The 23,578-nt window shown below is 56.1% G+C and overlaps 1 protein-coding gene across 1 annotated transcript in view; it reads right to left on the bottom strand.

The window, feature by feature from the left end:
- Positions 1 to 21,369: 21,369 nt before the first annotated feature.
- FBN3 (fibrillin 3) overlaps positions 21,370 to 23,578 on the bottom strand; it is a 41,040-nt gene continuing 38,831 nt past the window's right edge. Inside the window, exon 38 of the mRNA XM_056113239.1 lies at positions 21,370 to 21,705. Within this exon, the coding sequence (XP_055969214.1) occupies positions 21,370 to 21,705 (336 nt within the window). The remainder of the gene's footprint in view (positions 21,706 to 23,578) is intronic.

Genomic DNA, 23,578 nt, shown 5'->3' with positions numbered 1-23,578 from the left:
CCTTGCACGCAGCCAACATGGCCAACCCGAGTTCGATTCCTCCGCCCCTCTCGGAGAGCCCGGCAAGCTACCGAGAGTATTCGATATGCCAGACACAGTAACAACCAAGTCTCCAATGGAGACGTTACTGGGCCCGCTCGAGCAAATCAACATCAACGGGAGGGGCTTTTTGGATCACACCAGCAACGCTCAGGGGTTCCTCCTGGCTCTGCACTCAGGAATTACTCCTGGCGGTGCTGGGAATCGAACCCGGGTCGGACACGTGCAAGGCAAACGCCCTGCCTGCTGTGCCGTTGCTCCAGCCCCAGTGAGACGCATGTTTTAACCCCTGTACTACCTCTCTAGTTCCTGCCCTGAAGAATTAATCATTTTGCTTGTTTTTGTTCTTTTTTTTTGGGGGGGGGGGCGACACCCGGCAATGCTCAGGGGTTACTCCTGACTCTGCATTCAGCAGTCACTCCTGGTGGGGCTCAGGGGACCCAGTGGTCTGCACAGGATCAGACAAACCAGTTGGCTTTGTGCAAGGCAAGGGCCCTCCTCTCTGTCCTATTACTCTGACTCCAGACCATTTTGTTTCCATTTTCTTTGGGGGCCACGTCCAGCAGCGTTCACGGCCTGTCCCCTGCTCGGTGGTCACGCCTGGTGGTGCTCAAAAGACCACTCCGGTCCTGACCTCAAACCCGAGCCACCTTCTACAAAGCATGAGCTCACTCTGCTTATGTAATTTTTTTTTCTCGGAGGCCCCAAGATTTACGATGTTGCCAATTATGGGATTTCAGGACAGCAACTTTCTGGCAACACTATCCCAGGGCCCACCTCATTCCGGTTCCCTCCAGCTCAAGCATGTAATAAATCACTCACAGGCCAGAGGAACAGGACCTGGCTTGAATTTCCGGCATCCCCATCACGGTTCCCTTCAGCCCCGCTAGGTGTGTGATGCCTGAGCACTGCGGGGTGTGGCCTAAAGAGGAAAAAAAAATACCAAGTTAAGGATCTGGATTTGAGGGATTATCACGGATTATCCGGGTGGTATGTGATTACTGAAGCAAGTGTCAGGGAGGTCGGGACCAGCTTTGATGATAGGGAAAGGGACCACGGACCCCCGAGGTGGTCCATCTTCCCTGGAGCTTCACCTGGCGTCTCCTGCAGGAAGGCCCCCTTGATTGCCTGTCTGGGTGGCTGTTGTCAGTCCTCTGACCCTCCGGTAGTAACTGTGATAAGGTAAGTACCTTATCTGCTGTTCTCTCTCTGTCCCACCCCATATTTTTAAGATTAAAAAAAAAATTAGGGGGGCTGGAGCAATAGCACAGGGGGTAGGGCGTTTGCCTTGCACGCGGCCAACCCGGGTTCGATTCCCAGCATCCCATTTGGTCCCCTGAGCACTGCCAGGGGTGATTCCTGAGTGCAGAGCCAGGAGTAACCCCTGTGCATTGCCGGGTGTGACCCCCACCCAAAAAAAAATTAGGTAAATCAGCTCCCCCACAAAGTAACAGATTCAGAAAAGATGAGGGGCGGGGGGAGGGGAGTTTTCAGGATGATAGTTCTGCAGGGAGGGCATTTTTCTTGCATGCGGCTGACCCCGGTTCGGTCCCTGGCATTCCACAGGGTCCCCTGAGCACTGCCAAGAGTAATCCCTGAGGGCAGAGCCAGGAATAAATCCTGAGTACTGTTGGGTGTGGCAAAAAAATTACAGGGGTACTGAGGGAAGACAGACTTGGGGGGGGGTCGCTCGCTTTTCTGCAGCTGACCCAGGTTTGATCTCCGGTACCCCAGAAGGCCCCCAGAGCCCTCCAGGAGTGAGTCCTGAGTGCAGAGCCAGGAGTGACCCCTGAGCATTGCTGGGTGCGGCCCCCACCCCCCAAAAAAGAACAAAAACAAGCAAAATGATTAGTTCTTCAGGGGTGCAGACCCAGGAGTCAGCCCTGAGCACCACCAGGTGTGGCCCCAAACCGGAAAAAAAAAAAAGAAAAGAAAAGAAAAGATCAGGAGCCAGGCAGGCCCGAACAAGCCCCCAGGAGCGCTGGCATCCGGTCCAATCCGTGTCCAGGTCCCAACCAAGACGCCAGCCCTGTCGCCTAGCAAACCAGGAAACTTTGCTTTTTTTTTTTTTTTTTTTGGTTCGGAGGCAAGTACATTCCTTCTTAGGTGAGTGACAGTTTAGGAGTCAGAGCACAGGGGAGGGCCAGCCCGCCGGAAGTGCCCCATGGCATCGAGCTTCCGCCCTTCCGAGTGTCTGGCCAAGAACCCAAGCCGCAGGGCCGCCGTGTGTGTGCAGGGCATGGCCCTGGTGGCTCCGCCCTGTAAGATGCCCAGCACCGCAGGTCCTGTCCAGCCATGATGTAGCCAGGTGTGTGCGGGCATCCCAGCTGGGTGTGTGATGCGCTCCCGCCCATGAATAATGTGTGAGCTCCCCCCAGCCAGGCACGTGGATGAACAGTGGTCAGTCGCCAACAACAAAGAGACGCAATAAAATCACTTTCCAAAGTGGTTTCGGGGGCTGGAACAATAGGACAGCGGGGCGGGTGTTGGCCTTGCACGCGACGGACCCAGTTTCCAGCCTCGTCATCCCACAGGGTCCCCCCGGGCACTGCCAGGAGTGATCCCCGAGCACAGAGCCAAAAATAAAAAATAAAATCCAGTAGACATGATTTTGGAATGGTAATCACGAATCACGACCATCCTGTTATTCGTCCATTGCCTCGAGCAGGCCCCAGTAACGTCTCCTTCGTCCTTGCCCTGAGATTTTTTTTAAAAAGTGCCATCTTCAAGGCTCTTTCAAAGTTAGGAGAATGAGACCCATCATTGTTACTGGTATTTGGCATATTGGGGACGCCACGGGGAGTTTGCCAGACTCTGCCGTGTGGGCAGGTTACATTCGGTAGCCTGCCAGTTTCTCCAAAGTAGGAATGAGATAATAAGATGTCATGCGGCCGCAAATGCGGCTGCGCGCTTCCGGGAGCTGGGTTTTATAGTCTCTGGGTCTTGGCCGTTGATGGGATTACACGGCGCCAGGGGGCCAGTTGGTGGGTGTGACCCCCCGCCCTACTGGAATTTGGAGGATCTGGATGGAGGAATGGTAATTGAAAATGTTAACACTATATGAATCAGGGCTGGAGCAATAGCACAGCGGTAGGGCGTTCGCCTTGCACGCAGCCAACATGGCCGGCCCGAGTTCGATTCCTCCGCCCCTCTCGGAGAGCCCGGCAAGCTACCGAGAGGATCTCGCCCGCACGGCAAAGCCTGGCAAGCTCCCCGTGACGTATTCGAGATGCCAAACGCAGTAACAACAAAGTCTCACAACGGAGACGTTACTGGGCCCGCCCGCTCGAGCAACTCGACGAACAACGGGAGGACAGTGCTATATGAATCAAATTAAAAGGCTAAATCCTCAAGTCAAAGATGTGTGTAAAACAATGGCATGCCCAAGTAAACGATGCTTGGAGGGCTCGCTCAGGATGGGAGATGTGTGCTGAAAGTAGACTATGGACTGAACATGAGGGCCACTTAGTACCCATCTTGCGAACCATAACACCCAAAAGGAGAGAGAGAGAGATGGGGCTGGAGCGATAGCACAGCGGGTAGGGCGTTTGCCTTGCACGCGGCCGACCCGGGTTCGATTCCCAGCATCCCATATGGTCCCCCGAGCACCGCCAGGAGGAATTCCTGGGTACAGAGCCAGGAATGACCCCTGTGCATCGCCAACTGTGACCCAAAAAGCAAAAAAAAAGAAAAAAAGAAAATGCAATGTTCAGGGCATTAGTACAGCCGGCAAGGCCTCCGGCTGATAGGGTGGGGGACAAAAATGATCCCTGAGTGGGCTGGAGCGATAGCACGGCGGGTAGGGCGTTTGCCTTGCACGCAGCCAACACGGCCGACACAGGTTCGATTCCCAGCATCCCATATGGTCTCCCGAGCACCGCCAGGAGTAATTCTTGAGTTCAGAGCCAGGAGTAACCCCTGTGCATCACTGGGTATGACCCTAAAAAGAAAAATAAAAGGAGAGAGAGAGTAAAAGGGAATGTGTCTGCCACAGAGGTGGGGGGAACGGGGGTGGTGATGGCCAGAGGGATACTGAGAACATTGATGGTGGAGAATGGGCACTGGTGGAGGGAGGGAGGGGTACTTGATCACTGTATGACTGAAACATAATCTCAAGTTTGTAAATCTGTAACTGTATCTTCCGGTGATTCAATAAAAAAAAAATTTAAAAAAGCAAACACGTGTTGTAAAAATGGTGCGCATTTAAAGCCTGAGACTGCCTGGGGTTTGGGACCAAGGTTCAGCCTTGAACACACCGGACTCTGGTTTGATCCCTAAAACCACATGGTCCCCCAAGCATGGCCGGGTGCCGCCCCAGAGGCCCAAATACTGCTGAGGTGGCCTTGGGTGTACCCATGGGTCCAAAGAATTAACCCAGGGGTGGGGTCATAGGACAGCAGGGAGGGCGTTATCTTCCACGTGGCCTACCCGGGTTGAATTCCCAGCACCCTGAGCCCCGCCAGGAGTGATCCTTGAGCACAGAGCCAGGAGTCAGCCCTGAGCACTGGTAGGTGTGGCCAATTAAAAAAAGACTGAAACTAAAACTCTGAATTGGAGGACAAGGCCTGGTGTCGGCCGTGTTTTTTTACTTTTTTTTGGGGGGGGGTCACACCCAGCGATGCACAGGGGTCACTCCTAGCTCTGCACTCAGGAGTTACTCCTGGCGGTGCTCAGGGGACCATATGGGATGCTGGGAATCGAACCCGGGTCGGCCGCGTGCAAGGCACACGCCCTACCTGCTGTGCTATCTCTCCAGCCCCCCAGCCATGTTTTTTTTTTTAATCTGTACCCTTTCCCAGCACGACCTGGAAGCACCAGATCCCCCCACTCTCCCGGGGCTGCCAAGTTGGCTTCACTCACCCCAGACCAACAGCGGCTTCTCTCCAAAAGGCAGGTGGTACCACCCACTGGCACACCCAGGCACGCCTGGCCCAGCACCCCCACACACACCCCAAAACTGGACTCCCATATTCTCAGCTCTGCAGACACCCCCACTCCAGAGAACGGGGCACCAGCCCAAATAAGCTCGGCCACTTTTCTCTCTCCAGAAAGATCTTTCTGAATCCGACGCCTCAACCTCCCTCCCAGCTTTGCTTCTGCCTGGCAGGAGCAAAGGAGGGCTCCTTAGCTCCCGGGGTATCGCCTGCATATCTGGGGCCCGCCTCACCCCAAGCCGGGCAGCTGGCTGTGGCCGTGATGTCAAGCTGAGCCCTCGAACCCTCGTCCTCACTCACACTTGCTTTTTTTTTCTTTCCTTTTTTGAGTCACACCCGGCGCTGCACAGGGGTTACTCCTGGCTTATGCACCCAGGAATCACTCCTGGTGGTGCTCAGGGGACCATCTGGGATGCCGGGGATCGAACCCATGTCTGCCCTTACTGTACTGACCCGGTGGCTCTGGGTCCACACATTTTTCAAGGAAGGTTTGCTGCCCTCTGCGCAGGAGTGCCCCCTGGCGGTGATCGAGGGGACTGCACAGAATTATCAAACTTGGCATCAGTCACTGGCAATGCCAGGGTCTTCTTCACCCTTTGTGTTACGTCTCAGGCCTCTGTTCTCCTGCCTCCAGAGTAGAGGAAGACGTGTGGGCAGAGCGATGGTCTAGTGGGGAGGGCATTTGCCTTTACACGCTGGTGGTTTGATCCCCAGCATCCCATGTGGTCCCTGAAGCAACGCCAGGAGTAATTATTCCTGAGTGCAGAGCCAGGAGGAACCCCTGAGCATTGCTGGGTATGACTCAAAAAGAAAAAGAAAAAAAAACATTTATAGTGGATGAAGGCCAAGGAGTGGGAGGACCGGGTCAAACGGTCAGACTCACACTGAACTGGAGAAAAGGAGAGAAACCGTCAGGTAGTTTCTCTTTTGCTTGACAAAGGAGAGTGATTGCCCCATGCACTGATTTAGCCAATCACTGGCAGTCTGGGTGCTGTGACCCGTGTCCCCCTCCCCGCCCCGCCCCCATCTTTGCTCTTTGTCCAGACACATATACCAAAGTCTAACTTCCAGGTGCCTCACCGCTGCCCCCCACATGCCAAGGCCAGGCCGGGTGTGCCCATAACAGTGCTCTGCCCTGCCCTGGCAACTCCCTAATTCTGGGTATCACCAAAGCCTCCAAGCCGCCTAAGCGCCCCAGATGAAAGGTCTCTGCGCGAGCGCGCCTCTCATCACTCTGCACCTCCAGCGCCCACGCAGGTCGAGCTCAGGGCTCCGAGCGAGAGCGCCCCTGGGCAGCAGTCCCGTGGTCATCAGCTGATTGCAAGTCCCAGCAACGCGATAAAGGCCCCAGGGAGCAAAGATCAGAAACAGACACTTCAGCAGAAGAGAACCCAGAGTCCACAAACCTCAGAGCGCCTGGAACCAGTTGCTGTGGAGAGAGCAACTGAGGCTGCCTGAGGCTGGCGAAGTTGATCTGTAGGACCCCTCTGCACATGCCTTACCCTGCTCCTAAAAGGATCCACGCACGGGGCAGTGGAGGGTGCCTGTCTTGCTTGCAGAAAATCCGGCTTCAATCTCCGGCCTCCATAGGGTCCCCCGAGCACTACCACGCCTGATCCCTGAGCACATAGCCAGGAGTAAGGACTCCATGATAGCATCACCCCTCCACTCCCGTGATTAGCACTGGCTAGACAAGACTCCCTCACTCCCCCTTCCAGCATCAAGGGGATCGGAGGCCATGGAGGGGGGCTTCACATGCCAGAAGCACCCCCCTTCTGCTAAGTATCCAGTAGGGTCAGGAAAATCACAAACCCAAGCGGTACTTGCAGCCTGAGTACCTCAGCTGGGATAATTTGTTCTTGTTTTGGGTCACACCCAGCGATGCTCAGGGCTTACTCCTGGCTCTGCATTCAGGAGTCATTGTTGGTGGTGCTCAGGTGCCGGGGATCGAACCCAGGTTGGCCACCTGCAAGACAAACACCCCTCTGTATTATCGCTCCGGCCCCTTGGCCAGGGTTCATAACCTGTGACTAGCCCAGGGGCTCCCCGACAGGCCAGCCTCCCCCCAGGTGATGGGCCCAGCCACACGGGGAACACAGCAAGAGGGCCCCCCAGGACCATCCATAAACCCTAGAAGCCCCGGAAGCCAGGTTGGAGCAATAGTACAACAGGGAGGGTATTTGCCTTGCAAGTGGCCAACCCAGATTTGATCCCCAGGGTCCTAGATGGTCCCCTGAGTCCTGCCAGGAGTATGAGCCAGGAGTAACCCTTGAGCACGCCAGGTATGACCCCCCTCGCCTCCCGTCAAAAAAAGGAAAGAAAGAAAAAGAAAACCAGGCCAGCAGTTTGCAAAGCATCCTGGGATACTCCTTTCCTCCCACCCTCCCGGTTGCCTGGCAACCACAGTACATCTGGACCAGAGCAGGAGGCAGGTGGCCAGGCACCGTGGGAGTATTAGACCTGGCAGCCAATGCACCTGGGGCCTGGCGTGAGCCTCCCCCCACAATCCACCAGATTTCTTAGCGATATGGGGGTGGAACATTGCTTCTCTCAGACTGGCTTTTGGGTGCTTTTTTGTTGTTGTTTTGGTTTGGGGCTACACCCAGCTCAGCTGCCTGCAAGTAAATGCCCTTCATCCTGTAGGCATGAAATTCTCCATCTTTTCTTCAGAAAATTTTCTGTGCACATTTTTTTTGGAGGGTTACACATCTGACAGTGCTCAAAGTTTACTTTTGCAAGAGTAAGCCCATCTGTGGTAATACAGCAGGGAGAGCTCTTGCTTTGCAGGAGAATGACCTGGGTTCGAGCTCCAGCATCCCATAGAGTTTCCCAAGCCCCTCCAGGAGTGATGCCTGAGCACAGAGCCAGGAGTAAACCCTGAGCACCACTGGGTGGGGCCCAAAATGCATAAAGAAATAAATATAAAATAAAACAAAAAGTGTTGAAGAACTAAAAGTCAAAGAGCCAATGACAGGGGTGTGATCTGGAGACTTCAAACACTGGCCTGGCCAGCAGGAGGGAGGCCATGAGGGTTTTTTTGTTTGTTTGTTTGTTTTTTGCTATTTGGATCAGACCCAGTGATGCTCAGGGGTTCCTCCTGGCTCTGCACTCAGGAATTACTCCTGACGGTGCTCAGGGGACCCTATGGGATGCTGGACATCGAACCTGGGTTGGTCGCGTGCAAGGCAAACGCCCTACCCGCTGTGCTATCGCTCCAGCCCTGACCATGAATTTGATGCCGCAGAGAGGTGCTGAGCACTGTCCCACGATTCTACTGTCTGGGTTCCCTGATGACCCCACCCCTGTGATACTCAGGACGTGGGAGGGGGAGGAGATGGTGCACTGGGCTGGAGCTCAGGCTTGGAAGGGCAGGAAGTCCACGATTGATCCCTGGCATTAAATGGTGCCTGGAGCACCACAGGGAGCACCTAAGACTTCCGGGTATGTGTGTCCACCCCCCTCACCTGTGATAAACAAACAGCAACAAAGAGAGGGGCATGGGGGAGGGAGAAAGATAAGGAAAAAGAAGAAAACAGAGGAGATGGGGCTGGAGCAATTGGACAGCAGGCAGTGGGTCGGGTGTTTGCCTTGCACGCAGCTGAGCCGGGTTCGATCCCTGACATCCCATAGGGTCCCCGAGCACTGCACTGCCAGGAGTGATTCCTGAGTGCAGAGCCAGGAGGAACCTCTGAGCACTGCCAGGTGTGACTTCTGCCTTGTCCCGCCCTCCACCCCACCCCCCAGCAAAAGGGAGGGAGAGAGAAAAAAGAACGAAAAGGAAAGGGACAAGGTGGGACGTCGGGTTCAAGTAGACAAGGTGGGACGTCGGGTTCAAGTAGTCGCCTGACTCACCGCTGTAGATGGTTCCCAGCACAGCCACAGGTCACTCCTGAACCCAGAGCCAGCAGTCAGCCCTGAGCCTCAACGGGTGTGGTGACTACCAAACAAAAAAGGAAAAGAGGGGCTGGAGCAATAGCACAGCTGGTAGGGCGTTTGCCTTGTACGCGGCTGACCCAGGTTCGATTCCCAGCATCCCATAGGGTTCCCTGAGCACCGCGCCAGGAGTAACTCCTGAGTGCAGAGCCAGGAGGAACCCCTGTGCATCGCCCGGTGTGACCCAAAAAGCAAAAAAAAAAAAAATCTTGGTTTTTTTCTGGCCCTCCCCTCTCCTCTTAGCAATGACTGGCTTCTCTGTTTCGGAAAAATGGGTTTATAGGGGCCGGGACCAGAGTACAAGGGGTAAGGCACTTGCCTTGCACACCATGGGGCGGGGGGGGGGCGTGCGTGGGGTGTCAACGCCCAGCATTGCATATGCTCCCCTTGAACTTTCCAGGAGCTAAATCTGAGTGACCTCTGAGCTCTGAGCTAGGACTAAGCCCTGAGAGTAGTCAGCTGTGCCCCCTCCTAAAAAATAAATAAATAAATAAAAGACTCAGAAAAGAAAAAGGGAAGTGCATTTACTTTGGTCATCCGGTGAGCACCTGGGGGTCCAGGACCCCGAAAGGGGAGGGAGTTGGGTGCTACCAGCAGAACTCAGTCCAAAGGGGAGACAGAGCCTTTGCCTCCCCCATTCCGTGGTGGGGGATACCCGACTGGACATCTCTGGGCACCCACTAGGAACCCAGGCCCCGGCCGGCCCCTCTCTGGCTGCAGGTGCTGGGGCGCGGGCGGGAGGGGGTGTTGTCAGGCACCCCTAAAGACTGAAACAGAGGCTGGAGCAATAGCACAGCGGGTAGGGCGTTTTCCTTGAACGCAGCCGACCCGGGTTCGATTCCCAGCATCCCATATGGTCCCCCGAGCACCGCCAGGAGTAATTCCTGAGTGCATGAGCCAGGAGTAACCCATGAGCATCGCCAGGTATGACCCAAAAAGCCAAAAAAAAAAAAAAAAAACCAACAACAGTGACCATAAAGACTGAAACAACCCGCGCCAGCAAGACCGGCAAAGCTGGGGGCCCGGCACCCAGAGGAGGCGACCCACACCCCGTTCCCCACATTCCCACCGGCGGGCCGCGGGGGTGCCCTGGAGATCTGGCCCTCCTGCTGCTCACTACCCCCATCGCACCGCTGGAGGGACCCCCAGGGAGACCCCCAGCCGGACTCCAGCCGGGTGTGCGCAGCGTCCTGGAGCCTCGCGCCCCGCCCCACCTGCAGCCCAGTTTGGGGGGGGTCGCACCGGGTGGGTGGCCGCTGCCCCCACGGATTCCACAGGGGCAGTGAGCCGGAGCGGGGAGCCTGCCTTCCTGCCCGAGGCCGCCAAGCCGCGTCCCCACGCCCGCAACCAAGCGGAGCCGCGTCCCGTCCTGTCCGGTCCAGGCACTGGGCAGAGCCCCGGGGGCGGAGCGAGCCACAGCGGCGGGGGCGGGGCTTGTTGACCACGCCCCGCTTCAAACCCAGTAAAGCCACGCCCCCTTAAAAGCCACGCCCCCTAAAAGCCACGCCCATATAGCCACGCCCCCTATAGCCACGCCCTCTCTAGCCACGCCCGCCCCAACCTCGCTCAGGCCGCAAGACCCACCCCCGGGCTAAGCCCCGCCCTCCCGCTCCGAGTTCCAGTCCTCAAAGCGGGGTGGGGGGAGGGGGGGAGCTCTAAGAAAATAAAACAGGGTCCGGAGAGACACAGTCCAGCGGGGAGGGTGGGGGAGGGCGTTTGCTTTGCAACCAGCAACCCCACCCCGGCATCCCATTAGGGTCCCCTGAGCACCTCCAGTAGGAATTCCTAAGTGCAGAACCAGGAGGAACCCCTGAGCCTGGTGGGGGTTTTGGACCCAACCTCCCCCAAATACTAACTAAATAAAACGGTCTCGGAGAGATGGGACCGAGAGTAGGGTGCTCGCCTTGCATGCAGCTGACACGCAGATTGACCGATTGACCGGTGTTCAATCTCCACCCCACCCCACCAGCCCGCCAAGAGTGATCCCAGAGCGCAGACCCAAGAATTAGCCGTGAGCTCTGCCAGGTGTCACCCCCCCAAAAAAAACAAATAAAAGCAAATTCAACAGACTGCGTAACCCCCACCCCACCAAAGGGCCAGGAGTAACCCCCATGTAGAAGGAGGGAGGCCCCTAGTTCTGTTTATATCTTCTTTTTTTTTTTTTTTTTTTTTTTTTTTTTGCTTTTTGGGTTACAGCCGGTGATGCTCAGGGGTTCCTCCTGGCTCTGCACTCAGGAATTACTCCTGGCAGTGCTCAGGGGACCACATGAGATGCTGGGAATCGAACCCGGGTCAGCCGCGAAGGCAAACGCCCTACCTGCTGTGCTATCACTCCAGCCCCTGTTTATATCTTTTTTTTTATTATTATTTTTTGGCTTTTTGGGTCACAGCCGGCAATGCACAGGGGTTACTCCTGGCTCTGCACTCAGGAATTACTCCTGGCGGTGCTCAGGGGACCACATGAGATGCTGGGAATCGAACCCGGGTCAGCCGCGTGCAAGGCAAACGCCCTACTCGCTGTGCTATCGCTCCAGCCCCCTTTTATATCTTCTTTCTACCTTCTTTGAGAGGACTTGAGGCACGTGGATTCAATTGTTTAGACTACCGGTGGCCTCGAGGTGACGGTCACGTGGCCAGAGGCATTGACTGTCCGGGGGGCCTAATACTTTCTCTTTCAGGAACTTAAAGGTTAGGGAGTTTTCCCCTGCGTCTCTAAGGCCCCCTTGGATGAATTCTAGCATTTGGAAGGGGAGAGAGAGACCCGATTTCTTTATTCCGTAGGAATTAAAAGCAACAAAACCCACCTCCTTGTTCCCATTCCCAAACCACCCCATTTGGTCCCCGTGGGTCATTTGCACTTCAAAGACTGGTTCGTTTTACGACTTCAGGGAGTTGGTGATGGGGGCTGGAAAGGGCAGATATTCTCCTAAGAGTTTGGGAGGTACTTGCTACTTTTTTTTTTTTTGGGGGGGGGGGAGTGTTGCTTTGGGTCATACCCGGCTCAGGGCTCAGGGCTCCGTACACAGGAAATTACTCCTGGCGGTGCTCTGGGGACCCTATGGGATGCCGGAGATCAAACCCAGGTCAGCCACTTTGCAAGGCAAATGTCCTCCCTGCTGTCCTGGCCTGGTGCTTGCTACCTGGACCTTCCCTCCTTTCTCTCTCTTGCCCTGAGAGCCCTCCCTTCCGTCAGGTGGTCCCCAAGCCTGGATCCTGGCAAATCCCGTCTTTGCAAGCTGGTGTGCCCTGATCTTCAGCATCAGCTCCTTCCCGTCTTCCAAGTCTCAGGTATTCCCAGGTATTGGCCAAGCCGCCCGCCCCCCTCCTGAAAGACAGTACGCGGGGAGGGTATTTGCCTAGCATGCAAAAGACCTGGGTTCGATGCCCAGCATCCTACATACAGCGCCCCAGGGATAACCCCTGAGCATAGCCGGTGTGGCACCTGAAAATAATTTTAATTATTCATTAAAAGGCATTTAATTATTTAATCATTCATTATTTAATTAATATCAATATTTATACTTAATTAATATTAATTAATATTTAATTATTTAATTATTCATTAAAAGGCAGCCTTTACCTTTACCTTTATGGTTGAGTTCCAGAAGTGCAATGTTTCAACACCCATTCCTTCACCGGTGTCCACTTCTGTCCACTGGTGATCCCAGTTTTCCTTCTGCGTCGCCAACCTGTCTTTATGAAATGCACTTTTTTTTTTTGCTTTTTTTTTTGGTCACACCCAGCGATGCTCAGGGGTTCCTCCTGGCTCTGCACTCAGGAATTACCCCTGGTGGTGCTCAGGGGACCATATGGGATGCCAGGGATTGAACCCAGGTTGGCCACTTGCAAGGCAAACACCCTACTATCGCTCTGATCCCTGGAATGCACTTTTCTTTCCTTGCTTATTTTCCCTTTTAAGGCTCTGTGGTTTGCAATAAAGGTTTTTTTTTTTATTATTTTTTTGGTCTTTTTTGGGTCACACCCAGCTATGCTCCTGGCCATGCTTGGGGGATCCATGGGATGGTCAGGGACTGAACCTGGGTCAGCTGCCCGCAAGGCATACACCTCACTGTACTATAGCGCCAGCCCTTGCAATAACGTTCTGAGAGGGTCTCACGCATGTCACTTTCCCTCCTCTCAGCTCTGGTCCTGGTCCGGAGCCATCATTCCCCCACTCCCTCGTCTCCCCTGTTGCAGATTTCCCACTTAAATCTTTTTTTTTCTTTTTGGGTCACACCCGGCAATGCTCAGGGGTCACTCCTGGCTCTGCACTCAGGAATGACTCCTGGTGGTGCTCAGGGGACCATATGGGATGCTGGGAATTGAACTCGGGTCGGCCGCATGCAAGGCAAACACCCTCCCCGCTGTACTATCGCTCCAGCCCCTCCCACTTAAATCTTTGGGAGATTATTCCTCTACTACATTCATATCCGGCATAGGGAGGAACAAAAGGACCCATTTCACCCAGCATGATACCCTGCAGATCCGACCAAACTTCACGACTCCATCCTTGTTCACGGCTGAGTAGTATTCCACTGAGTATATCCATCAAGGCTTCTTAAAATTCTGCTTTGGGGTCACAGCTGGCGTTACTCAGAGGTTACTCCTGGCTCCGCACTCAGGAATTATTCCCGGCGGAGCTTGGAGGACCCTATGGGGTGCCAGGGATTGAACCAGGATCTGCTGCCTTCAAGGCCAGTGCCCTCCCTGCTGTCCTATCTCTTTGGCCCTTACCAAGGCTTCTTTATCTAATCCCTTGGGTTTTTTTTTTTCAAAGATTTAGGCTACTGTGGTTCATGCTGGGATGAGCACAGTGAAACAGAGGTCTGCAGAGGTGAACAGAGATCTTTTCTGCATTGTGCTTTGGAACCCTTGGGGTATATTCTCAGAAGTGAATTGCTGGGTCCTAGGGAAGAGAAATTTATAGTGGTTTGGGGAATGTCATATAGTTAGGACCCCCCTCCCCCCCCCCCACACACACACACACATACCCCCTCTCTGGATTAGGCCATGCAGTGCTTTGCAAATCTCCCCTACCCACTGCAAACAGTCAGTTGGGTGCTAGGTGAAAGCCTGAATCATCTGTTATCACTCGGGCAAGGATCGGGGTTTTTTTTTGTTTGTTTTGGGGCCACGCCTGACCTAGGTTCAATTTCTGGCACCCCAAAAGTGTCCCCTAGATGAACACGAGTGATACCTGAGTGCAGAGTCCAGAGAGCCCTGAACACCAGCAAGGTGGCTCAACACCCCAGGGGGAGGAAGAAAAAAAAAAAGAAGGAAGAGTGAAAGGAGGTGGAGAGGGAGGGAGGAGGGTTCGGAGGGGGGCAGGAGGGGCCGGGCGGGGCAGCTGCTATAAAGGACACAGGTAGCCTCTGGGCTGTCACCAGCGCTGGGAAAAACTCCAGGAGACCCCTGAGCTGTGGCGAGTCCAGCCCAAGTTCTCTCCGGGGACCCTCCAGTCGGCTTCGGGCCCCATCTGGTGCCTCTGGGAGCCGGGGGGTCTGCACACCGCCTCTGCCGGACCCTCATCACCCTCAGAGCCCCTGAACAGGACCCCCCGGCTGGACCATGAACGCACGGCTCCTCGTCATCCTGCTGCTTTGCTTCCTGGACGTCTGGGTCCCTGCCGTCCAGGCTCAAGGTACTGCCCGGGTCCGAGCTCCTCCCTGCTCCCCGCCCTTCCCCCTGCCTGGACCCCTCCTCCAGGCAGCCTTCAGAGCCTGCCACCACCTTTCTGGGGGACTACGCCCAGGGCTGCGGAAACTTTGGGGGCTGTTCCCCAGAGTGTCCGTGTGCGGGGCTGGAGAGATAGCACAGCGGGTAGGGCGTTTGCCTGGCATGCGGCCGACCCGGGTTCGATTCCCAGCATCCCATATGGTCCCCTGAGCACCGCCAGGAGCCATTCCTGAGCGCAGAGCCCTGTGCATTGCCGGGTGTGACCCAAAAAGCAAAAAAAAAAAAAAAAAAAAAAAGAATCCCTGAGAACGATAGGGAGTTCCCCCATCTTGGGCTGCCTGCCCCACCTCCCCAGAAAGGAGAGTTGCCTTGTAGGCTGGAGCCTCAGTTTCCCCATCAGCATCTGATCCCTCTGCAATCCCCCCTTGCTGAAAGCAGGAGGCGGGGACTCCCTGCCTGTAATAACGTCGTAAACCAACGGGAGATGTCTCTTCCTTGTGACCCCCCGTGGATGAGGGGAGTCCCACAGTCAATTCTGGTCACGCACAGCCTGCCGGGGAGCCCTGGCAGCTGGGCAGGTTAGGGGACGCAGAGACCCAGTACGAGGCCCGCCCTGCATGCTCCCCAAAGTTTTAGCCTTTGCCCTGCCTGGGGAGGGACGTGGCTGCTCCCATTTTCTCACTATCACTATCCCTGGGGCCCTTTGACCCCGGGGGGGCCATCACTTCCAGGATTTGCATCTGGGATGCAGGTACCAGAATTCCAGTGCCCCAGTGTCCTCTGGGGTCAAGGTTTGGGGAGCAGGAAATGTGAGCGCTGGGGTGCTCCTCCCGCCCCTGCCCCGCACCGCTGCCGGCAGGGCTCAGACTCAGATGAGCACTGGAGAAGGAGCATTTCAGAGCTCCTCAAAGGCTCTGGTAGCCCTTCTGTCCCCACAGATCCCACCTGCCCCCCGCAACAATCACTACTCTGACTCTCGCAGGACAGACGGGGACCTTCAAGTCCCTCGGCCACGCCGGGTACTGTTCACTTGTTTGCCAGATGGGAACCCCTCTTTATTTGGGGGGCCACACCTGGTGATGCTCAGGGCTGACTCCTGGCTCTGCGCCCAGGGGATCACTCCTGGCGAGACTCAGGGAACCCTCTGGGGTGCCAGGGATTGAACCCGGGTCAGCCGCATGCCAGGCCAGCGCCCTCCCGACGGTCCTAGCGTATTGCTCTGGTCCCCAGGAAAGCAAACAGAATACGGAGAATCTGGGGCCACCCCTGGCGATCCCCCACCGACCCAGCTAGGTGGCTCAACTCCGGCCCGAAACAATTTTTTTTTTTTGCTTTTTGGGTCACACCCGGCGATGCTCAGGGGTTACTCCTGGCTCATGCACTCAGGAATCACCCCTGGCAGTGCTTAGGGGACCATATGGGATGCTGGGAATCGAACCCAGGTTGGCCACATGCAAAGCAAATGCCCTCCCTGCTGTGCTATTGCTCCAGCCCCGCCCTGAACTACTATTGCAGTGATTTGTTCCACCTCTCAGTTCGGGGAGGTGCCCCTTCCCACCCCACCCCCGAGAAAAGAGGTACCTGGACTAACCCCCGATGGCAAAGAGCCAGGCAGGAGCAGGAGTGGGGTGACCCTGGGAGCTGGGCGCCCTCAGGGGAGTGACCCCAGCCCTCCGTGCCTCTCTGCCCTGGGCTCTCTTCATCCCTGTCCCCTCGCCGTTTCCCGGAGGGCACCTGAGGCCCCTCCCAGCCCCTGCCCGGCTGTCCCCGGGTCTCTGCTGGGAGGCCTGCGTGGTATGGGGGGGTGCCCCAGCCCCCCGAGTGCATGTGGCGCTGTCTGCAGGGGCCTTTGAGGACTGCTGCCTGGCTTACCACCGCCATGTACCCTGGTCCCAGTTAAAGCGTGTCAAGAACTACCACTGTCAGCAGGTCAGCGGCGGCTGCAACCTGCCCGCCGTGATGTGAGTGTGGGCACCATGGGGGGTCTTGGTGGGTGCGGGGAGTCTGAGCGCGCCCACCCCGCCCTCTCTCACCCTGGCGCCCCTCTCGCCCCCGCCCGCCTGCCAGATTGTTTCTACCCGGGAGGATTCTGTGCGGCCACCCCCGGGACAAGAAGGTGCACAGGGCCATCAAGCTCTTGGAGAAACGGCGTAAAAAAAAGCAAGGTAACGGGGAGCCTGACCCCGCACGAGCTTCTCTGCCCCCCACAGCGGGGAGGGTCACACTTCAGCAATGTGGACATCCCCCTCTCCCATATTCCTTTTGGGCCAGTAGTGGGTGAGAGATGTGTGAACCCCCCTTTTTATTTATTTATTTTTATTTTTTTAATTATTATTATTATTTTTTTTGCTTTTTGAGTCACACCCGGCGATGCTCAGGGGTTCCTCCTGGCTCATGCACTCAGGAATCACTCCTGGCAGTGCTCAGGGGACCCTATGGGATGCTGGGAATCGAACCCAGGTCAGCCACGTGCAAGGCAAACGCCCTACCCGCCCCGCTGTGCTATCGCTCCAGCCCCAACCCCTCCTTTTTATTTGAAAAAAAATATATAGGGGCTGGAGTGATAGCACAGCGGGTAGGACGTTTGCCTTGCACGTGGCCAACCTGGGTTCGATTCCCAGCATCCCATATGGTCCCCTGAGCACCGCTGGGGTGATTCCTGAGTACAAAGCCAGGCGTAAGTAACCCCTGAGCATCGCCGGGTGTGACCCAAAAAGCAAAACTAAATAAATAATTAATTAAATTTAAAAAATATATAATGGGCTGGAGCACTAGTACAGCATGGAAAGCACTTGCCTTGCATATGTGGCTGACCCGGGTTCAAGGCCCAGCACTCCAAAGGGACCCCTGCGTCCCACCAGGAGTGATCTCTGAGCACAGAGCCGGGAGTAACCTGAGTCCCACCAAGAGTGAGCCCTGAGCACAAGTACAGAGCCAGGAGTAAGTCCTGAGCAGCACCAGGTATGAACCCATCCCCCCAAATTTTTTGGGGGGGCCACACCTGTCGGTGTTTAGGACTTACTCCTGGCTCTGCGCTCAAGGGCCACTCCTAGCAGTTCCCAGGGATCATCTGGGGGGCCCGGGAGAAAACCCGGTCAGCCTCCGGCAAGGCATCCTCCCTCCCTGCTGGACTACCTCTCCAGCCACTGGACTCCCTCTTTTTAAGGAATATACAGTCACGGTTGGGCTGGAGCGATAGCACAGCGGTAGGGCGTTTGCCTTGCGCGCAGCCAGCCCGGCTGAGCCGGGTTCGATTCCTCTGCCCCTCTCTGAGAGCCAGGCAAGCTACCGAGAGGATCTCGCCTGCACGGCAAAGCCTGGCAAGGTCCCCGTGACGTATTCGATATGCCAAACACAGTAACAACAAGTCTCAAAGTGGAGACGTTACTGGGCCTGCTCGAGCAAATCAATAAACAACGGGAGGACAGTGACAGTGAGTCATGGTCAGGAGACTTGAAAAATGTCAACGGGGGGGTGGGGCGCTGGAGCGATAGCATAGCAGGTAGGGCGTTTGCCTTGCACAGAGCTGACCCAGTTTAGATACTCAGCATCCCAAACGGTCCCCGATCCTCACCAGAAGTAACTCCTGAGTGCAGTCAGGAGTAAGCCGTGTGCATCTCCAGGTGTGACCCAAAATGCAAAAAAAAAAAAAAAAAAAAAAAAAGTCAACAGCAAACTCATTGGTTTAAGTAACCACAAAAGGGGCTTCAGGCACGGCTGGATCCAGGCGCCCGAAAAGGATCGCTTTCTCTTGCACAGGTCCTCTGACGGGGCCGGGGAAGCTGAATCTCAGGCTTCAGTCTAAGGGTCCCCCAGGCAGTCAAGGTAAGAGGAGGGCTCGGGGCGAGCACCGGAGGCAGGAGGCTTACCTGCGGGCCTTACCGTGAACCTTCCATCCTAGGTTCCTGTCTGCTGTCCTGATCCCATCCCTGCCACCTTGGGACTTCAGCAAGTCGACGGCGGCCCAGAGGCCTGAGGCTGTCGCCCATTTCTGGTCTCAGCAATCCCTCCAGGGCGACCTGATCTCGGGTCTCTCAGGAGCGGCTGCCAAAGGAGGCTGCCCTGCACACCACCAGACCCGCAGACACCCCCCAGCCGGAGCCCTCCTGCCTGCTCTCACGCTCCTCCTCCCTCACCCCTGCAGTCACGGAAAGGGTGAGGGTTGGCAGGGGCTGCTCTAACCTTAAACTCCTTCACTGCCAGGTGGGCACTGGCCATGGCCCAGGGGGACAGGCCTCCGCCCCTGCAACTTCTGGACATGCCCACCTGCCAGGTCACACCTGCTCCAGGGAACTTTTGTGTCCTTGATTCTTCGGCCAGTCCTTCCCTCTCTACTGCTTTGAAATAAATCAGATTCCCCCTTCGGATGTGTCTGAACCCGGGGTGCTGCAATCTTGGGGTGCTCGCAGCTCCCATAGCGGAGGAAACGGGTGAGCAGGGCTGGGTGGGAATGTAACCCTGTGTGTCCTAGTTGGGGACTTCGGAGGGGAGGCCACACCCCGTGGTGCTCAGGGGCTCACTCCTGGCAGTGCCTGGGGGACCCTCGGTGGCGCCAGGGATCGAACCCGAGTCGGCCAGCCGCACCCTGACCCCCAGACTGTCTTTCTGGCCCCACAGTTGGTGGCTCTGAAATCTCCCTCCTGACCTCCTGGGTGGGATATCAAACCCAAGGGCTCAGGGCTGGAGCGATAGTACAGCGGGTAGGGCGTTTGCCTTGCATGCAGCCAACATGGCCAACCCAGGTTCGATTCCCAGCATCCCATGTGGTCCCCCGAGCACTGCCAGGAGTAATTCCTGAGTGCATGAGCCAAGAATAACCCCTGAGCATCGCCGGGTGTGACCCAAAAAGAAAAAAAAAATATCCAAGGGCTCACCCATGCTGGTGATGCTGAACAATCCACTCCTGAAGGGGCTGGAGTGATAGTCCAGGAGCGAGGACACTTGCCTTGCATGCGGTCGACCGGGTTCGATCCCCGGCACACCAGAGCATCCCCCGAGCACTGCCTGGAGTGAGCCCTGAGCACTGCTAGCTGTGGCCCAAAAGCCAAAAAGAAACAGGGAACAGGGACCGGAGACCAGAGCTGCGGGGAATCCTGGGGTGCCCCCCTCCACAGCCCGGGCATCCTGGTCGGGTGTAGGTGGGGGTCTTCATCCAACTCTCCCTGGCTGGTTCCTCACCCCCACCCTGAACTGAGACCCAGCTCCCTAAAGCCACCCCTGCCCCCTCCTCTCCACGGACTTGCCGGCATTAACCCCGAATAACTTTATTGTTGCATCACTGCGATGTCTGCCGGCTCCCGCCATCCCAGGGTGGGACACGAATGCGACTGGGGTGTCCCCAACGCTGCTTGAGGTCCTGGGGCGCCCCCACGAGCCTCTTCCTCCCCCAGCCACCGCTTCCCAGTGTCCTGCTGGCTCCCGGGGACGCAGCCATGCCGGGATGCGGAAGCCCGAGGTGGGTCCCGATTTCGTCCGTCCTTGATGGACCCCGGTGTTCAGGGAGGGCGCGGGGTGCGAGGCGCGCGCTTATCTCTTCCAGGAAATGTGATAATGGGGTTCCCCCGGGGGGGAGAGAAGGCTGGAGGCTGGAGGGGAGCGTTTCCTGCTTCCTGCACGTCGGGCTGCCTTGTGCACTTGGAGATCCATTGATTGGTGCACCCCGGGCTGAGAACTTCCTGCCTCTGGAGACGGTGGCAGGGAGTGTGTGTGTGTGTGTGCGTGTGTGTATGTGTGTATATGGGCGTATGTACACGGGGATGTATTTGTATGTGTGTGAATGCGGATACGCGTACATATGTGTGCATGGATGTGTGTATATCCATGTGTGTGGATGTGTAGGGATGTGTACATGTGTATGTAATATGTGTGTAAGTGTGTGTATGTGTATGTGGGTATGCGCGTATGGATTTGTATGTATATTTGTGTGTATGTGTGTATGCTGTTTATGTGTATTTGTGTATATACGGGGGGTGTTTATGTGTATATGTGTATTTGTGTGTATATGTATGTATGCGTGTGTGTGTGGGTGTTTATGTGTATTTGTGTGTGAGTGGGTGTTAATGTGTATCTGTGTGTGTGTATTTGTGTGTAGGTGCATGTATGAGTGTGTGTTTATGTGTATTTGTGTATATGTATGTGTGTATGGCTGTGTGTGTATTTGTGTGTGGGGGTGTTTATGTGTATATATGTATTTGTGTGTATGAGTGTGTGTGGGTGTTTATGTGTATTTGTGTGTATGTATGTGTGTATGGGTGTGTGTGTTTGTGTGTATGTGTATGTATGCATGTGTGTGGGTGTTTATGTGTATTTGTGTATATGTATGTGTGTATGACTATGTGTGTATTTGTGTGTGTGGGGGTGTTTATGTGTATATATGTATTTGTGTGTATGTGTGTATGAGTGTGTGTGGGTGTTTATGTGTATCTGTGTGTGTGTATTTGGGTGTATGTATTTGTGTTATGGGTGTATTTGTGTGTATGTGTGTGTATGCATGTGTGTGTGGGTGTTTACGTGTATTTGTGTGGATGTATGTGTGTACAGGTGTGTATGTGTGTGCATGTATGGGTGTGTGTGGAGGGTGTCTGTGTGTTTGTGTGTACGTATGTGTGTGTGTGAGAGAGAGGCGTGAGGTGCCGTTGAGGTCACGGCTTGGGGCTGCTCCCTGCTGTGTAGGACGACCAAGTCCCTGCTCCCCCAAACTCCCTTGGAAGAGAGTCGGGCTGAGAAGCTGGAGGAAGGGACTCGGGGAGGCGGGCGAGTGGGGGCCGGAGGTGTGGGGGGTCCCCCACTACAGTACCTGGAACAACAACCTTAGCCTCAGGGGCCCAGCCCGGGGTCCCGGTCGCATGTCCGGCCGGGGACTCTCAGGCCTGGCCATGCTGGCCACGTCCAGCTGGTAGGTGCCGGGCCCCGGCTTCCGGCGCAGGAGGAGGGTACTGAGGCCCCGGCGGCAGCGCAGGCGGAAGAGGTGGTGGCCGGTGCCCCCAACGATGACGTAGCGGCCCCAGGCCCCCGGGCCGGCCAGTGCAGGCCGCAGGTCCAGGATGTGGCGGGCCGGGCCCAGGCGAGAGACATCCAGGCTTAGAGTCAGAGGGGCCGTGGAGTCCAGGCTGGCCAGGCTCACCTGGGGACGGAGACCGGGGTCAGCGCGACGGCAGGGAGCCGGCGGGAACATCTGGCCATCCTCTCTCTCTTGCTGGTGTTTGCTGGGTCGTGCCTGGTGGCACTCGGGACTGTGTCGGGGATCGAACTCGGGGCTCCCTCACCCCACAGTCGATGCTGTGGCCTGCTGAGCCAGCTCCCTGCGCTTCTCCACTGCAGATGGGCTCCTTCCAAAACAAACACCCGCCTCCCCCAAGAAAAACGGGGGCCAGAGCAGGGGCTGGAGCGATAGCACAGCGGGTAGGGCGTTTGCTTTGCACGCGGCCCACCCGGGTTCGATTCCCAGCATCCCATATGGTCCCCTGAGCACCGCCAGGAGTAACTCCTGAGTGCATGAACCAGGAGTAACCCCTGAGCATCGCCGGGTGTGACCCAAAAAGCAAAAAAAAAAGGGGGTGGCCAGAGCACTGGGGCGGACATCTGCCTTGCATTTGGCCAACCTGGGTTCGATCCCTAGGGAACTGCTGCCAGGAGTGAGCCCTGAGCACCTCTAGGTATAGCAAAAAGGGGGAAAAAAAAAAAGAAAAAGGCAGAGGAGCTCTTTTCCCACGGGGGTGCGGGTGGGGGAGAAATCCCTGATCCTCACGCCTGTGTTCACTGGTGATTTTTTGGTGGCCACACCCAGCAGTGCTCAAGACTTACTCCTGGCTCTGTGCTCAGGGAGCACTCCTGGCAGGGCTCAGAGTGTTGCCGGGAACCGAAGTGCCTAATCCTGCTGACTCTTCAGCCCTGTTTCCTGAAATTTTGGGGCCACACCCGGCAGTGCTCAGGGCTGACTCCTGGCTCTGTGCTCAGAGATCACTCCTGGTGGGGCTTGGGGGAATGTATGGGTTGCTGGGTTGGAGCTCGGGTCGGTTGTGTGCTGGGGAAACGCCCTCCGCACTGTCCTGTCAGCTCTGTTCCATCTTTTTAATTATTTTTTTAATTTCTTTTTGGGTCACACCCGGTGATGCACAGGGGTTCCTCCTGGCTCATGCACTCAGGAGTTACTCCTGGCAGTGCTCAGGGGACCATATGGGATGCTGGGAATCGAACCCAGGTCGGCTGTGTGAAAGGCAAATGTCCTACCTGCTGTGCTAATGCTCCAGCCCCTCTGTTCCATCTTTGTATCTGGGCTGTTCCCAGCAGTGCTCAGGGGCCCCGGGGGGAGGGGTCTGGGTTGGAAACTGAGGCTCCTGTACCCAAAAGCCTGAGCTGCTCCAGCCCGTCTTCAGAGATGCAGCCATGAGACCACAAGGCCAGGTGCCATGATGGACAGTGGTCAAAAGGCAGATTCTGGTACCCTGCTGCAAAGCAGGGCTGGGTCGGGGGTCTGTATAGTGGGAGGCCTCAAGCCCTGCCTGGGGTGCTCAGGATCCTTCCAGGTGGTTCCGGCGAAGGCTGGAGCCAGACGATCCACAGGGCGGCTGACAGCCTTTGGGTTCCTGGGTCTGAGGAACTTCCGGTAGCTCGGTGCTGGGAATTCCACTGTGTGGGGGTGATAAACCCCTTTTCTCTGGGTGCCTCCAAGCCCCTCTGGGCCCTGGCAGCCAGCAGAGCCCAAGTGAGCTGGGGCCGGGGGTCTCCCAGGGCCCACGAGCCAGCCCAGGGGTGATCATGTGTACTGTCACCCCTCAGCTCAGACAACATGCTGCTGGAGGCTGTGTGCATGCATGTGTGTACGTGTGTGTTTGTATATGTGTTTGTGTGTGTCTACTGTAGGTGTATGTGTGTATCTATATGTGTGTGTGTTCGCGTCTATGTGTATTTGTGTGCTTTTGTGAATTTTGTGTATGGGTGCTTATGTGTTTGTGTGTCTGTGTATGTCAATGTGTTGTATGTTTGTGTGCATGTGT

This window comes from Sorex fumeus, unplaced genomic scaffold (assembly GCF_029834395.1).
Source record: "Sorex fumeus unplaced genomic scaffold, SorFum_2.1 ptg000019l, whole genome shotgun sequence".
Lineage (NCBI taxonomy): Eukaryota > Metazoa > Chordata > Mammalia > Eulipotyphla > Soricidae > Sorex > Sorex fumeus.
Note: the sequence above shows the minus strand (reverse complement) of the source record. Positions and strands in the feature narration are given on the sequence as shown.